The sequence below is a fragment of the Cygnus olor genome, chromosome 5, assembly GCF_009769625.2.
Source record: "Cygnus olor isolate bCygOlo1 chromosome 5, bCygOlo1.pri.v2, whole genome shotgun sequence".
Taxonomy (NCBI): domain Eukaryota; kingdom Metazoa; phylum Chordata; class Aves; order Anseriformes; family Anatidae; genus Cygnus; species Cygnus olor.
In genome coordinates, this window is record NC_049173.1 from 37,054,194 (window position 1) to 37,072,467 (window position 18,274).

The 18,274-nt window shown below is 45.3% G+C and overlaps 1 protein-coding gene across 8 annotated transcripts in view; it reads right to left on the reverse strand.

The window, feature by feature from the left end:
• SMOC1 (SPARC related modular calcium binding 1) overlaps positions 1–16,940 on the reverse strand; it is a 126,958-nt gene extending 110,018 nt beyond the window's left edge. For 6 of the 8 annotated variants that reach the window (XM_040558374.1, XM_040558370.1, XM_040558373.1 and 3 more), the window contains exon 1: positions 16,637–16,882. In XM_040558374.1, coding sequence (XP_040414308.1) covers positions 16,637–16,762 — 126 coding nt within the window. In that variant the 5' untranslated portion in view covers positions 16,763–16,882. Of the gene's footprint in view, positions 1–16,636 lie in introns of all 8 variants that reach the window. The other 2 variants (XM_040558375.1, XM_040558371.1) reach the window with 2 other exon arrangements.
• Between the last annotated feature and the right edge of the window lie 1,334 nt (positions 16,941–18,274).

Sequence of the window (18,274 nt, forward strand, 5' to 3'; positions counted from 1 at the left end):
GATAAAACATCGTGCATACCCAAAACCATCAGGTTTTACCTCATGTTGCCAATGCAGTTCTACACCATGTAATTCTGGAAGCCTGTCTTGGCTAACTCCCCATTTGAGTCTCACAGTGATTGATTTTCTTTAAACCCAGGCTCTTACAGAAGGGAATACAGAAACTCTTCTGCAGTGAGCTCCCTGAGAAGGTTTATTCCCAGCCTAAAAAGGCAAAAGTACCCCCAGATCTCACTTCTGGAATGCCTGGAATTCTGCAATATTTAAATAATTCATGTTTGGAAGTATTTCCTGGATGTTTCCCATTGTTCCTCTTCACCCAGTTGCAGCACAGCTGTTTCACCAGAACACATAGTTCCTGCTACCTCTTCCAGCCACAGAGAACGGGAGGTTGGTGTTCTAGGTAACCAGCCTGCTGCTCCTTGCACGGCTGAAGCCACTAGAGGGCATTGACATTTGCTCTGAAGATAGGGTTCAGTGCAAGAGACAGGCCTTGCACTGCACTTTTTAGGGATGTCAGAGACTTTGATGCTGCCTTTCCCTACTCAAAGCCCTTGTCTACTGCTGCACAACTGCCTTAATGCAAGATTTGCACCTTTAGTGTACATCAGCGATTTCACAGGAAGACAGAAACCATATCAACCCACATCTTCTCACCCCTGCACACCACTGTGTACACTGGTCAAGTCTTTGCCATCTCAGTTCAATTTTCTGGTAATTTGGAAAGCTGACAGGATTTCTGAGTATTCTCCACCCCATTTGCAGACAGCAACACTATCATTTTCCCTTCTAGACTAAGTTAACACTGCTACATGTTCCAGACCTACTTTCCTCATTCTCATCAAGTGCCTTGTTCACAGTTGCAGAGCGAATGCTTTAACGCAGTGTGTTTACATACACCCATGACAGATTTTCACTTTCGCATGCCGCAGACCTAAACAAGGAGAACTGAAGGCCGACTGACACTCCTGCGTTCAGAAATAACAAGCAGCAGATGAGCAGAGAAGCCCTGCGCTCAGCCGAATCATCTCACTGTTCTATTTCAAGCAACTACTTACATATTTGACAACAGAGAATAAAAAGCAGCTGACAAGAACCTTGCACAGGTTGGCCATGGGACTTGAAAGCAAAGGGAATGTAGATGTTAAAAGCCCAAATTAATAAGGGTGCCCTAGCTAGGCTAGATCTAATCCATCACACATACCCAAGGGCTCAGTTTCCTTCCCCTATTCAGACAGAGGCTCTTTTCAGAGTATACGTAGGACCAAGCCCATCCACCAAAACACCTTGAAAATTCATTTTCTAGTGCACTGCATATAACTCTGACAGGTTCTAAGGAGCCACATCACCTCCCCATGTGCTACATCCAGTTTGAAATCAATTGGCCCAGAGCAGCACCCAGCACCATCATAACTAATGATAACCACGTTAATAACCCCGTTATTCAGGGGTGTGTGTCTTGACCCCACAGTGTGGTAAGTGGGAGCACAACATGATGAAATATGCTGTATTAGAGCATTTCTAGGTAGTCCACCCAGCTCCATGAAGTCTAGGCAATACCCTGAAGAGCTCAGGGGCATGTCTTCTGCAGTTGTTTGCAAAGGTAGGCACCCTTGTGGAGTCCAAAAGTACTTGTTTACAAGTTCAATCTAACCCCCACCACTACACCAGACGTAAAGGGAAAACTGCCTAACAAGAGACGGGACAAAATTAGTTGTAATGCCAAGGCTGAGACATACAAGATACCCCAGATCTCTTTTGAAGAGATGTAGAGTTTTCCTTTTTATCAAACAAGTTCTTGTACATAGGTACAATGTTCACTTATACCTACACTGGGAAAGCTCTTCCAGTACAGGATAGAACCAAAGTGCTCCTATGTTAAAAGCAGAAAGATTTGACTTCAGCAGAAGTTAGCCCAGACACCCTTAACTACTCTCAGATCGAGCTGGCCTGCTTAATTTTCACATTTGCAAAGGAACAACAAACCTACTATTGCTTTGAGGCATGCACCATATTCAGTCGGGAATGAATCCTGCCTACCCAGCAAACTTTTAGGCCTTAGCCTACCCTGTCTTAAAAAGGGCAGGAGAAAGAGTTAGTCTTGCTCTTCCTGGAAGGAAAGTTACTTCTCGCACGTGTTTCTCACGCACATAAGATTGCTCTTACACCTGGCTTGAACACCATACCAGAACACTGCAACTCCTAGTACAAATATGGGTAGAGTAGGGGTGTATTGTGTGGGTGGGATTTTTTGTTTGTTTGTTTTAGTAGATGTTAACATTTGTTCCTCTTCTCAGAGACCACAACTCATAGTAGGTGAGTGCACACAAGCTCCGTTTTTGCTAAGGAGATGATCAAGTACAACCATTCTTATACAAGATGTTTGAGACATGGTGGAAGGTAAGCATCTAAAGAAGCAATTTTATCCCCTTGTATATAAAAAGTTGCATGCATGATCCAGTGTCAGTATGTAAAGATTTCTCTGAAATATCAAACCATTTTAATCCCTCATGGGTTGTGGTTTATTACCTAAAAAGACATCAGGAGTACTAGGAGCATATACCTCTTATTTTGAATCTAATGTGTTCAGGTATATACAGCCCAGATTGATACATCTCCAGCTCCAGCTTTATGACTGGCAAGCAAAATTTCAGCATCAGCTCTGCCTCAGAAGTGAGGTTTCTATCTGGAGTCCGGCAACAGCTTGCAGCAGGCCAAAGCAACCAGTTCACCCCATAGCAAGGAATCAGAAAAGATGCTCAGACATGACCTTGGCGACCCAAACCAACAGTATGGATACAGCATAAATGATGGTTTATAGGTTGAAAAAGCTGTAACAGCCTCCTGTTTTCAGTACCAGGAGTACTCAGCTAAGCTTGTTGCCAGTTGTCCTCAATGGTCAATCTTAGCTCAAGCAGTGGTACTTCTACAGCTGTAACAGAACATTATTTTTCTTAAATTGCCTTTTTTTTTTTTTTAAACTCAAAGCTTGTACTTTCCACTGGATCCTGCCAAATGGCAGCCAGCAATGCAAGAAGGGAAGTAAAATTTTATTGCTGCTTTAAAGTGTAAGGTCAGTAAGTGCTTGTGAATTACTGCAGTGGAATACCCTTCATTAGGCTTTAAGAGATGATTTGATGAAGGCATAAGCCTCCAGATTAAAATGTTACAAGAATTAGTAGATTCTAGAAAATTTTTAAAGGTTTATTTCTATTCTATTTGGAGACTGCCTGCAACTTACTAATTTCTTGTTGCCCCAGCAAAAGGTCTAATCTAAAAAACAATTAACAAAAAAGGTTTTAGCCTCAAGCAACTAGAAAGTGTTAAGAGAAGTGAAGTTTTAGTCTCTGACATACAGGACATTTCATCAGACAACCTAGGCATTTGAGCAGTAGCTCTTCTCTGAAGCTGCATTCTGTTGAAGTATTCCAGAGTCCTTCCCACCAACAAGCGCAGAGCACTAGCACTATTGCACGGCAAGTTTCAGCACCTGCAACTTGAGCTCTTAAGAGAAAAAAAGTCAGACCTGATTTAATTTACGAGCAAGGCTTTGTCATGATCTTCTGCCTCACTGGATAACAGTGACATACCAGCAGAAAGCCTAGCTAGTTCAGGGCCAAACGCACTTGCAGAAGGGAGGGAACAGGGGCTTGTCCACAACCAAGGATGCAGAACACCAGAACTAGAAGTTACACAGATTCTCTTTTAAGCTGCTCAGGTTGGAATTTGTCAAGTGTTGTAACATCTGGCATTTCCTTTTCTGGCATTTTGCTTTTCAGAATTATTTAGTACCATGTCCAGCAACAGTACTTCTTGCTCACAACTAACTCTGTGCTGCCTTCCAGAAGGGAAGGATGAAAAGCCAATGTCTAGGTTCAGCTGTGATCTGACTAACTGTTTAAGTGGTGCCCCTATCTTTATCACAACCCCTTTGTATTTTCATCTTTTTCTCCCCCTGCCCTGTTGAGGGGCAGTGAGGGAACACCTTGGGGGAACAGCTGGCCAAGGTCAACCCACCACACCAGCAAGGAGAAGAGCAGAAACTTTTCCACTTTGCAGATTCTATGCACCATCCTCACACTTCAGCTAAGAGCAGCCCTGTGCATAACTTAATACCATCTTGCTTGTTGTTAGAGGTGACTGGTGTTGAAGAAGGCTGTAGCGAGGTGGGGGTTGGTCTATTCTCCCACATGCCTGGTGACAGGACGAGGGAGAATGGGCTAAAGTTGTGCCAGGGGAGGTTTAGGTTGGATATTCGGAAGAACTTCTTCACTGAAAGGGTTGTTAGGCATTGGAATGGGCTGCCCAGGGAAGTGGTTGAGTCACCATCCCTGGAGGTCTTTAAGAGACGTTTAGATGTTGAGCTTAGTGATATGGTTTAGTGGAAGACTTGTTAGTGTTAGGTCAGAGGTTGGACTAGGTGATCTTGGAGGTCTCTTCCAACCTAGATGATTCTGTGAAATACAGGTATAGTTTGAAACCTACAGAAGTTCTTCTTGGAATAAGTGAATAACCCATCCAAGTGAGGGAGCAGAGAAGTGAATCAAGCAATTAATTACATTTAAGTTTAATCTTGTCATATTGACTGATACCAAGTCATAGGTTCTGAGCTCTCCCTTATTTTCAGGGGAACTGTTGACCTTTCAAACTGATGAAGCATCTGCCTTCTGTTTTTCTTTTCTAGCCTAAAAGCTTGTATTGCTATTACCAGAGCAGATTCCAAGCTTCAACTAAGACAGACACTTGCCAATTATTCATTCAGTGCTTTACAACTGCCTCTTTAGAAGCCTGTAATGTTTATGGAGTCACTACCATTTGAGTTTTTAAGTGGGTAAGCTTTATAATCTTCCTCAATTTCTACCAAGACCTGTCCCAAAGGGAGAATCACACTTACAGGGAATCCTTCTAGACTGTCTGAAAGCAGCATGTCCAACTGACAGAGTTCAGGCTTAGCAACCTCTGCACAGACCACTAGATTTAAGATGTTACCCTATAACACACAGAAAGATTCTCTAGGGCCAGCTGTACATTTTAGCTCTCATCAACAGAGAACAAGATGACATCAGGTACCATCATCTTCCTCCCCTGAAGAGAAACAAAACAGGCACGTTCCTCCCAGAATTAGTCTGGAGCTTCCTGATACCTTCCCTTCACTTCAGGGATCTGAAGCTCCAAGCCAAGTGCTCAAGAGTAACAAGAAGTCAGACAGCAACTAGACAAAGTAAGGGCAGCTAGCAAAAAATAAGGACAGAGAAGGTGCATGAAGAGGAAAGTTTTGACTATCCTGAGAAAGAAGTAAGTCCTAAAACCCTATCTCCTGGCTATTTTAAGATTTTAAGAGGTTTCCTCTATTCAGAGCCATCAAATCCTGTATGCCATTTAGTACAGGGCATTAATGAGCAAGTTTCAGTGTCAGCATTTGTAAATACAGTCTTCAATTAGTATGTTACTGCTGAATCTATTGTTACTTCATTCAGATGCTTTCTAGCTGTGCATAGCACTGGTGTCAATCACTTTACAACACATGAGATGGCAAGAGCATCTTGTATTTTTACATCAGCATCTGCTAGCGGCTTTTGTTTCACTAGCAAGTCACACTACAGAGATTTTAGATAAGTATGGTTCTATCCATCTGAACACTGGCATGAGATTTAACAAGATTATCTCTTCTCACTTGATCCTAATTGTTTGCCTTAGGAAATACATGGATATGCATGAACGTCAGTCTGCCATCTACTAAGAGCTCAAGTGCTTGGCTTAGTTTTTTTGTGGTAATCCCTAGGTTTGCTTTCTAATAAATACTAACCAAAGAGTCAAGCCAAAGATAACACCCTATTTTGTCCTCTTAATCTGAGGTGACCTCATCATGTCTAACAGCAGTCTTCTGGCACCTCCTGAATAAGTGCTTGGATTCCCCACGGTTTCGTGAAAGGTGAAGATGAGGAAAGAAGTGAAAGTCATCTTTAGCTTTTGCTCTGACATGCTGCATTTCACCATTGCACTGAAAAGTTGTTTAAATCTCTACACCTAAGAAGTGTTTATCGAAGTTGAACAAACCAAAGGGAAGCATGTCAGGTGGAAAATGTAGGTGCAGTTTTACTTGGTGCGCTTGCCTCAGTGATTTCCGAAGAAAAGCATTATTTCCTTAAGTTGGACTCACCTTTGCCGGAAGGGCAGCTCCAGACAGGGCTCAACAAGAACTACTAAGTTCTGAACTGTCCTCTCGCCCTCCTTGCCATGCCTGAACAGAGGCACACAGAGTACACATCTTGGAGGGTGTGGACGTGAGTTTGTCAAAAGTTTGGATGAGGAAAAAGCTAGTCAGAAAGCTTGTGTAGTAAGTAGCTGTTCTTGAGAGGTGACGCTAGCAGTGAGCTGGTTTACTTGGAAGTAGTTACGATCAAGAGTCCCCAGTTGAAGTCTGATGTGGACTTCTTCTGATCATGAAAAGCAGTAATAAGCTAACAGTTGCATGGGACACCCAAGAAAGTATGAAGTTTTGCAGGAAGAACAGTTACTCTGATACAATACCTACCTTTTCTTTAACATAGGGAAAAAGATACGCCTTTGAAACTCAGTGTTCTCTTCCCGTAGCAAAGAACTGCTGACAGCTGAAAAATAATTTCTATTTAGGACTGTCATTCACTTGACAGCACAAGTGTTTGTGGTTTTTCAAGTTTCAAGCAAAATCAAATCCTTCTCTTTTAAACTGCATGGGATTTTCCTGCTGAAATCTTCCCATCTATTCTGGGGCTCCTGGGGGAAGTCCCTGGGTTACGTGAAGCAGTTGTGTATGCTTTTTTTGTTGTTTTTAGTTTGCTTTCATGCCAGCAGAACTAGAAGCAATTTTTGGAGCCATTTAGGTAAATTCTTTGAGTTCCAACAGGAAGCTAAGAAAAAATAGTTTACTTGTGACACTCACCAACTATTCAAGCTAGATCAGCATCTCAAATTTTTCAAATCAAAATACATTTCTCAAACAACCAGGTCAATTCCAGAGATACTGATGGGCAGGTTTTAAGAACGCACATGGAAATTTACTGTGTCAAGAGTAGCAGATCGTTTTCTTCCCACTCAGTTCCAATTTCAGCACCAAAATATGGTTTTCTAGAAAACATGCTGAGCTTTTCCTGAAGTTAACTCTACAAGTAAAATTCAATTTGGAAGTTGGGACTGATATTTTTTCCTATTTACTTCCATGCAAGAATCACAGCAGGATAGCTTCATCCTCCTAGGATAAGAGCCCCTTAACTCATCTGCTCTGGTCTGTAACGTCTGTCAGTGTTTTAACAGCTATTGTGTGTAGCTTTGTCCTATGGTTGCTTTTACATCCAGACTAGAAATTTTCAAAACTGCTCACTGCAGTATGCTGATGAGCAACAGCTAGCTTCAGTTCCAATACTACTGCCAAAATGCTTCAGGTAGCATCTCAGTTAAGAAACACGCAACTTCTTTCTGTTCCCATTCCAGCTTGTTTGGAACTCCTTCAGGTATCCATGTTTCACATTAAAAATCCTGAAATAGAGATTGTCCTTAGCTCTCAATGAGACAAAGACAAAAGCAGCAACAGTTTACACCCATTGCTTCCAACTCCCCATCCTCTTCACCCTCAAGAGGCACCTATACTAGTGACATCATGGCAAAAACAATTAATTATTTGATGCTCCATCACACACCTTAAAAATAATCCTGATTTTCAGGGTGTACACAACTGGTAGATTATAGACTGATAGAACTGTAAAGTTCAAGAGAGTTCCTACAGTTAGATTTCAACAACTTTGCAAGTTTTAAGAAAGTGACAGGTCAAGTCCAACAGAATACATTTTCTCCTGCCCACACACTGGTTGCTTCAGGGGAACCAGAGAAAGGACAAAACCTGGCAGCTATGGAAAACCAAAGTCTTCAGCTGCCACAGCCAGCAACACCTAGACTGCTTTGGAACCAATTGGCCTGCCTCAATGTAAAAGCTCAATCATTTAAAAAAAGAAAGCCACCACCACGTAGTATAACAAAGCACTCTGAGTTCACTGTGAAGAGAATGCTTAGTTCTCTGGAAGTCCCTGAAGATGAGCGTACAAAACAAACTTGGGCTGATGTACTTCCCGAGAATGAGTTTACCCATCATTACAGCTCTGCTCATTTTGTACATCAGTCTTTTATGGACTTCTACCTTAGATGTATTTTACTTCCAGTAAGTCTGAGAAACGCACATATTAAAATCTGCCTTTCCATTAAAAGTTTGGAGCAGATTATCTGCTGGCATTCCAGACAAACACAATTTTAAAAAGCTACTTTTGTACATGCTCATCAACTATTGCAACACTTGCCCACTCACTCTTAAGAGTAGAGAAGTAAGCCAGAGGCAAAACTCCAAGCAAAATCCCATGAGTTACCATACTGTATGGTAACTATACTTAAATCAGAAGTAGCTACTTGGCACAGACAGAACCCCACTTTACCTGGTCAGTATCCACAAACACCAATTCATGTAAAATCTTCCACTTGGAAGTCACACACCCAGGAGCTTCTGGCTTTTTAGTTCTCTACTTGCACCTCATTCCACCAAGTATTTGTTTAAGCCTATGTGTGGACTACAATGTAAATCTGCTTCAAAGACATGGGAAGGGAAATGGCTTGATGTACAAACTAGAGTAGGCTCTTTAATCTTCATGCTATTCAAGGGAGTCTATGCTGCAACAAAAGATTATCAACCTATCTGCTTGTGACTAGTATCTGTGTCTAGTAAACAGAGAAGCAAGATCTAGAGATAGTGTACATCTGAATGTCTTCTCTAGGCATATATCCCTGTTGTACATTAAAAGGATACCACTAGCCTTACCAGGTGTTTTCACCTGAATATGCTTTCTTATCTACTTGATTCCTGCTTCACTCCCCCTCCATACCAGCCACGCTGTGCTTCTGTAGCTCAAGGAACAGACGTGAGTCCTCTCAGTTTTCACGGCTGCTGTAGAACATGACAGTTACCTTTATGTTAAGATTGTGTTGGATGGTTTAAAGTTGCTGCAGTGTCAAACCCTAAAGCACTACAGTTAAAACTGAAGGATAAGATCTCATATTTAACCAAAGAAAAACAGTTCTTAACCAAGTATGCTGAACTCCACAAAAGTATACAACATGCACTACCCCATGCCTCATAACAAGCACAAACGTAGCAGCTTGGCTGGTGGACTTCTCATGAAAAGACAGAGCATGGCTTCCTTGAGCAATTTAAGTGACTGATCTCAGTCATGGAACATAGAAGAGAACAGGGGTGGATAACATTTTCCACATTCCTTCTAGTCTGTGACCCAGCTAGTGGTAACTGGGGACTGGTAGCCAAGAGAAACTCTGAAACCAAATCTGCCCACTAAGTGTTTGGAAGTCCTCCCCATTTGAGGGATCAGCACTTCCCTCTGGATAGGATTCCAACTGTCATTAACTAGACCAGTGGCCAAGAAAAACCTCAGGAAAGAAAGCTATTTCATCTGTCCTACTTCCCCATCTTCCTTATTCCTTTGTGCCTTCCCCTTCCACTTCCTATGATACTTCCAAACTCACCCTTTTCATTGTAACACCCCTCCACTCCCAGCTTTAATCAAATGCCTCGTGTTGCAGACCAGCAGGCTTCTTCCCCTCTGAAAGGTAAGGGGAAGTGACATTCATTGCCATGAGCCTCTGAACACGGAAAGCTTACGTCAGGCCAATGCTCTTCCAGCAGCAAATCAAATTTTAACTTTAGAGCTAATATGCTGCCATGTAGCCTACTCAGCCAGTCTCAGTGGGCTCAGTCTAACCTACACACAGAATGACTGATGAATGCCAACAGACTGCTTCTTTCTCCCTAGCTAAAGTCAAGATGTTTGGGGGCAAGGCAACCCAATTTACAGAACAATGGCACATGGCTTTGGTTTGTACTAATGAACAGTGCAGTACTCTGTTGTGCTTACCCACATAAGTACTGCCCTGCTCACATTCATCCATGTTCTTCATCCAGAGGCCGTAGCTGCTCCATAGAACTCCAGCTCCAGCCCAGGTGATCACTCAGTCAGGACACCAATGGCAGAACAAATTATCTGCCTACACTTACCAGTTCCTGCATGGCTTCCTCCACAGCTTCCTCCACCTGCATGGAAGAGTCTGCCAGCAGCACTGGTGCGTTGCTTGTCTAGGCTTTGCTGCCAGACTCTACTTGACAAACACCCAAGCCAACCTTTAATGGTATAGCCTCTGTTCCTCCAGTAACTAGTATTTCCCTATCTCTAGCCACAGGTGCTTCCCCTCAAGGTCCAAGTTTGCCCTCATTTCACACCTACCCCTCACTTCCCCACTGCACAGCTACGTGCTGCTCCAGGTGAGAACACCTGTCAGTGGGCTCTCAAAAGCAGCTGGCTCAGCCATGAGGCAGTGGGAGGCAGAAACACACAAACCCAGCAGACAAGCACGTCCTCCCAAGCAGGCTACAGATGGGAGACCACCAGGGCAGAGACTGACAGCGCAAAGAGCTCCAGGCTTATGGAGGCTTCGACACCCCCTGCTCTGGAGATAGAAGCACCACTGCCTCTGAGGAGCTGCCACGGGGGACATCAGGCCAAGGTCCATCCCTCCTGGCTGCCCCGGCAATCTTGGTCTTCACAACATCCAGTCAGGTGCAGACCAACACTAAGGCTACCCTGGAAGGCTCATGCAGACTACAGCAAATCGCTTCACACACCAAAGCTGGTTTCCACCATCTTACCCCTCCTTGCCTCTTAGGGATGTGCTTGCAGTGTGTAGGGCTCATGCTCAGCTAGCACAGGCCTCCCTCAGAGCACTTTGTGTAGGGGAGCACAAGAGCATTTGTTTGTTGTTTCCATTGTGGAACAGGCAGCATTTATGAATGCCTCTATGCAAGGCAACGTTTCCCTCAAATGAGGGGATTATTCTTCTCAAATGCTCATGAATATAACCACCACCATCTACGGTGTTACTGAGGGATCTAAGCTGTATCAGGAGCCTACTGTGCTAAGAAAAGAGCAATCCCTGACAGGAGTCACGAGCCCAATTTCAAGGCAAGGTCTGGTCCTGAGAGAGCTGACTTGGGTTGACTGCTCTCAGACTGAAGAGCTGCCCATAGCCCACACAAGGCCATGCAAAAAAAGGACTCCTTTGTACAGCAGGTGGTTATTTCCACTGCTTTGAGTGGAAGCTTCACTCTGGTGTGACTAGCTATGCCTTCCTTCAGTTTCTCTCCTACAGCTACGAGGCCTTGCAGAAAAGAAGGCAGAGCCGATTCTCACACAGCCACCACCAGAAGGGCCTCAGTGCCAGAACACACTGGCAGTGAAAGCCACAGCATGCAGAAGGCTTCACATACAAGCTGCTGACCTCAAACACCAACTGCTACTGTGAGCCTGTCAGAAGAGGGAGACAGTTCCATACACTGTCATCCCAGATCCCAGTAATTTCTCTGTGCAGGCAAACATTTCACACCAACACCACATGTTACCCAGAAAGCTCCAGCACAGAAGTGATTCACTTACAGCAATGGTAGCCTTGTAGCGTTTGGGCACAAACCTAGTGAATGGAAAAGCTTCTCACAAACAAGCATAGAAGACTTACAATCCTACCAGTTCAGTGACAGTAAAGATGTAGTCTAACAAGAAAGAAAGCTTCACAGCTCAAGGTGGAAGTTACACCTTTTGCTTCTTTGCCTGAACTTCACTTGAGAACAAAGCAGTGAGCTATCAGCAGTGCACATTAAACTTGGGGCAAGCTCTGCTGTATTGCTAGGTCCCTGGACATTGTGTCACCAGAGAGACCATGTGGAAGCCACCAGTGAGGCTCCCAAAAGGAAGCCCTCATGTTTTCACACAGGCAGCTAAGTCCTACAGCCTGTGCAGCAGCCCTCAGACTTGAGGGCTTAGCTTCAGTTTCACCTGTACTGCCTCAGTGTTCAGCCTTTAATGTCAGCATAAAGTTTATTGTATAACACTTAACTGTATTGTCAGATATATGAGTCTCAGAAGAACTGGGGATTCAGCAGCCAAGTAGGAGATAAATGGGTTTTTGTTTGTTTGTTGTTTTTTTTTTTCCCGACAAAGTGATGTCGCAATTAGTTTTAGATGGCAGGATAAGAACATCTAAGATATTTAAACATCAGTATTAATATTACAGCACTACTGTACCACTGAAATGAAGTTTACAGTCATCTTACCAATTGCTTCAGGCCATCTAGAAATAAAAGCAGCCAAGAAAGCATCTGCTCTGCACTGATGGTTGTGAAGATTACCTTAGCACATGACTAGCGTTAGAAACTTGAAAACTTGTCCAAGAGGTTATCATTGCAGATGTTCCAGAGCTACAGAGCTTGCTACCAGCGCCAGCAGAAGTACACAAGCAGTTTCTTTCTCTGTACCAAGTCTCTTGCTGGCCAGAAATCTTTCATTAGGAGCAGAGGTAATTAACATGAGTGAAATATTCTTAAAGCCAACTCAGAAGCTCAGGCAGTTAAAACACACTAAGACTACACAGAACAAATTGTATCCTACAGTGCTTTCTTGGTTAGAACAGGACTCACTGTTCTAATAGTAACATATTGTAATGTAATTTTTAATACTTCTCCACACAAGAATGAATCCTGTTCCTCAACACAGCTGCATAATTTATGAAAAAGCACATCAGATCAGCTTCTTTGGTAGTTTGCAAGGAATTAAGCTATTTAACATTAAAGACCCAAGTACGAACAAGGACAGGAAGAAAAAACATTGCTATAGCTCCACACATAATTACAATTCCTACTTAGGCAAGAAAAACTACCACCCAACCAAAACAGAGTATCTATAACCAAAAGCTATGCATCATAGACAACAAATCTGTCCTGCTAGGGGACACTTCTCTAGGCACTTGCCTTTGGGTACTTATTCCTTCATTAAAATGGAAATCCCTCCAACAGTAAAAATATCTGAAACATTAAAATGCTTCAGCTGTTAAGTAATGGCTTGACCCTTGCAATGCAATGATATAAGCTCAAACCAAGCACCATTATTCAGTTATTGAAAACCCATTCTAAGTTTCACTCTTTTGTTTTAGATCTCCTTTATATATAGCCCTTTGCTTTGTATTTTTATTGTATGTCCTTCTCTCATTTCTTCCTACCATGAAGGAAAACATTCTCCCTAGGTTTAGTAGAGCATATCTAAAGACACCTGCTCTGCAGAGCCCTAACGGTGGTGCTGCAGTGAGAAGACAACAGGCTCCTCAGCACAAGCTGCCATGCTGCTTACTCCTCCAGAGGGAATGGCAATGCTGCAAGAGCCTTTTCAGCACTTTTTACTGAGGTCCTTATGTGGGGTTTTAGCTAGTAACCAGCTGCAGCAGGGAGTTTACATTGTTCTGTGCCACTCCAGCTAATGCTTTGGAACCTGTTGGATCCTTCACTGTTTTATTGCCTACTACCTTCCCTTTACAGCAGCACTAAACTTGAAGGTTTCCCCCTACCTCCAACCAGCATTCCTTTCAGGGAAGGATATGGCACATTTCCATGCATGAAACTAGGACAAAAATTTAGTGAGTGCCCTCGCTTCCCATTTCTTAGTCCTGTTCAGTCACTGGGGATACAGAATTTGAATTTGTCTGTCACAAATTCAACCCTGTTCCTAGGACAGCTTTTGACTACTGCAGTCATGTTATACTTCTGCAAGTACCCAGTATTTTCCTGTTTTAGTTTTCTTGTTTTTTGTTTGTTAAGCCACTAATGGAGCACATTCATGATGGTCAGGAATTGGCCACAAAAAGAAAGGGACATACAGGAAACGTAGCTCTGTCTTTCTGTATAGAAAGATATCTTTCTGAACTAGAAAGATAGAGGACACAATTCATTGTCCAGATGGAGGAAAATAGGGCTTAGCGGCACAATCTATTTAATCTGCCATGAGAGAGCACTGCTCAAATTCATCACACAGTAGCAGATGCAAGAGCCAGCCCAGTCAAGCTCCCCATCTTTGCAAGTCAAGCTGTGGGGTCAAGGAGGAGAAATGGCAAGACTTGTCTTGTCACACAATTCCAGATTTCATGCCAGCAGAGAGAAAGAGGCATGAAGGAAGGGAATATGAATAGAAAATCAAGCCTGATTATCTTTTTCCACATGGGAACATTCTTCAGACAGGCATTTTCCAAATGTAGTCAGTTGATCACTTGCACTGTGCTCTTCAGACCTACAAGAGTACAAATGATCAAGCAATCCCATAACAGAGCAGACAATTTCTTTGAGTCTGTCAAGTGAGGAAGAAAAATCATAATAGCCCTGGGCTTTCAAGTTATTTCCAGGACACCCAAGACATTAGACTTACTGTGGAGTTTTACTTGGAACAGTTACTAACTGTCAGTGGGCACAGCAGACATACAAAAGTCAGATGTTGCCCACAGGTCACTGATACTTCCCAAGCCCAAATGCTTCATGTCACTGCTCACAGTTTCACTGTAGGAAGAAACATCAAGCTTTGTACAACTTTTGAGAGCCAGAAGTACCTCAGCAGCCCAGTGGATATCACCTGCTCTTGTAATTTACCTTGGTATCCACACAATCATCTCACTTCATCTGAAAGTTTGATCCTGCATTGGCACAAGAAATACAGATCTCCCCATTCTCTGTGCTACCCTTAAATGTTCATCATTTTCTGCAAGTCGTAATTCTGTGCTTATGCATTCAGTGACACTGCTGGCTGCCTAGGTTAGCAGCAACACTGCTATAGTAAGAGGGAAATGCAAAAGAGAAAGATCAAAAACTTGTTTCAAGCATTACTGCTGCTCATTTAAACTCATTGAGAAGGGCTGGTTCAAAACTACTGTTTGCCTTTAAAAGCATTCAAACTTGCACACATTGTAGTTCTAGTGCTCACTGTACAGAAGAGAAAGAGTAAGTATCACACCTAGCAACTGAATGCCTACAGGATTAGTCCCCAGAACTACCACACTGACCTGACAGGTCAGGGAGGGTTCCTGAAGGGAAAATAGTCTCGATCACAAGTCCACATGAGAAACAGTGATGTAACGTGGTAGGCATCATAAAAAAAAAAAAAAAAAAAAAAAAAAAAAAAAACTAGGAATAATTAAGAATTTTCTTGCTCGAAGTATGGCATCTTTACGCTAGTAACAGCCGTACTGGCAATGTCTAATCACTAGCAGAGATGAAGCTCAGGGGTTATCAACATGATTGCAAATGAGTAGACCAAGTTCTCCATCTTTGCGTGCACATAGGCAAGACACTTGGTGGGTGAGAAGAGAGGCTTCACCTGTGAAACATCCTGGAAGTCCATGGCCTCCCACTAAAAAGCTTATAAATTAAAACATCAAGGCAGATCCTTGTACAGAACTGTAGACATTGGTGCTCAATTCAGCTGACGTTCTCCTCAGTTATGAAGGGGATAATACCAAAGTTGGTTCACTGATTTCAAGCAGTAAGTAAATCAGTAGCCCCTTGTATTTGCTGTTCCACTCTCCTGAAGCAGTTCCCATTCCAAAGATGACACAACACAGGGACCAATTAAACTGCCTTGTAAAGTACAGTGTATAAAAGTGGCCTATATGGAAACTGTTTGATAGACAGGCTCATTGTGCAATTATGCACTGCCAATAGGACTTTTCATTTTGTTCTTTGTTTCAACTGCTCCTCATTAAAGCATTTAGATACCAGTGCTTATTCAGGGCCCAAGTCACCTAGCTAGATGCTTAGTTATCACCTCAAAGCTCCTCTCAATACAGCACCACTCCAACTTTGAGCTTTAGGCTCTGTATCAGGTCATACAGATAGATGCATAAGCACCCTTACGGTTCCCCATCCTCCAGAACGGGTCCCCAAGGATTTATGGCACACACTAGATCTAATTTGCCACTTTCTAATAGCTGCTTGTTACACATCTGGCCATAAAAGAGGCTGCATGGTGCAGCTGAACACAGGGACACCAGTGCAGCCACAGCTCTGAGAAGCGTTTAATTGCCATCATGGTCAAATAGCAGCTCTATTTAAAAGCTAGACCATTGCACCCGAGTCCCTTATTGTTATATTCTGGCTGAGTCGGGATTCCAAAGGCTCCTGATCTTGCCTAACCATAGTTGAAGTTAATTAAGCACTACATTTCATAACGTTCAGATCGATGGGACAAGAATGCACGCGGTCAGCCCATCCAACACGCCTGCAGAGATCGAGCTTTCCCACTTACCCAGGACCACGTCCCTGTGGCAGTACTGCCTGCGGAGCAGCTACCGGCCTGCTGCCCTGTGCCCGAGGGCTCTCCTGCGGGCGGATGTCCGTGGCGGTGCTGCACTGGGAGGACCATATTTAGAAGAGATGCTGGGCTCCCCCAGGAGCACGGGAACAGCTTGCTAAGCGAAAGGAGCAGCCCCAGCAAGCGTCAGGCATTGTCACATTAAAAAAGCACGGAGCCAGCCTCCGGCAGGGAGCAGCCCGGGCCGGAGGCACCTAGCCGTACTGCGGGCACCCCGTTAACCCCCCGGGGAGCGCGGACCCAGCCCCACCGCCACGCCGGGCACAAAACGCGCGGTGCGGGAGCGCGGAGCCCGCCCGAGCCCTTCCGCGCCCAGCCCCGGGGTGCTCGCACCGGCGGCGGGGCGGCCCCGGCGGGGAGCGGGGCTCACTTACCCGGGGCCCCGCGGCTCGGTGCCCGCCGCCCTGGGGCAGATGCGCCGGCAGCAGCAGCAGCGCCAGCAGCAGCGGGCGAGCCCCGGCGCTGCGCCAGGCCGCGGGCAGCAGCGGCGGCGACGGCATCGTCCCCTCGGCGGCGGCAGCGGGGCGGCAACAACGGGACGGGGACGACGGCGGCGGGGCTCGGCGGGCGGCTGCGTGCGGGCCGGCGGGGCTCGGCTGCGCCCCTCCCGCGGCGGCAGGTTCCCCGCCTCGGCCATGGGGATGCCCGTTATAAAGCCGCGGCCGGGCGGGGCGGGGCCGGCCCGCACGCCCCGCGCCGCGCACCCATGGCAGCGCAGCCGCCGCGGGACCGGGCCAATGGCGGGGCGGCGGCGGAGCCCCCCCGCGCCCCGCCCCGCGGCCGGCCGTGAGGCGGGCGCCGCAGGTTGGCGGCCGGGGACGGGCCCCGAGCTCCGGGCGGCGGCACCTGAGGGGCCGGCCCGCAGCCCCGCGGTGACAGCTGAGGGGCGGGCGGGCCCCGGGAAGGGTCCCCCGCCGCCCGGAGCTGGGGGGGACCCGCTGCGGGTCTCCCTCGGGACATCCAGCCCTTGTGGGACCGCTGTGTGGGAAGCCGCCCGCGCCTGGAGACCCCAGGCTGTGGAGGCAGAGAGCAGTGCCAAGCCTCTGCCCACCTGCCGGCTGTCCTGGGGACCCTCGTTTTGATGAGTTTGGTTGCAGGGCAGAGACCCTGCACTTCACAAAATGATACTCATTGCAGCGCACATCATCGCTGTGCACACAACGATGATAATAACCTTCGGAGGGACATTTCTCGTGCTCGTGCAGAAAAACACGCGACAGGCAGTTTCTTCATACAGCATATTTGGCTTTCTGCACTCAATGGCCTTACAAGAGCCAATATTCACACTTGTAAAAATTCCCTAGAGTGTATCCGCTAGGTATGGGGAGGGGCTGCTACGCCCACATGGAGAACCTTGTTACACAGCAGAAGTCATATAATTCTGGCATCTTATCAGAGCAAAGCAGGGTGTTTAGCTATAGCGGTTGCTTTCATCTTTCTTTTCTTCTCTCTCTTTTTTAAGTATTTATTTTAAAATGCCAGTATGTAACATTTTGTCATTAGCCTAGGCAGTATGAGCCGTTTGTTACTCACACGGAGCTCTGCCAGTATTCATTATTCTTGGCTTGAGATCTCTCTGGAGCTCCAAACCCGGCAACCCATACAAGCCTACTGATATACCTTAGCCCTAACCCTCACCGCTCTCTGCTATCCCGGTCCTAAACTTTGCCAGCTCTTCTTCAGCATGGCCTGCGGTATCCTCTGATTTTCCATTTCAAAGTCTCTCTGATCTACACCTGAACTGCTGCCATTCCACATGATATGAGCACAGACCTTGAGGGGAGGCGGGGAGGGAGAGCTGGAAAATCTATATATGAGTGTCCTTGTGTACATCAGGATCACCTCTGCTGAGGTTGGACAAGTTATACCAGTGCACACCTGACACCTGCAGAAAGAGAGGCAGAATCTAGCTCACTTTTGTTGAGGTGGGGATCCGACCACCAAAGTACCACATCACCTTGGAGTTAAGTCTTGATGAAATTCCAGTCCGAATAACAATATCTCACTTGTCT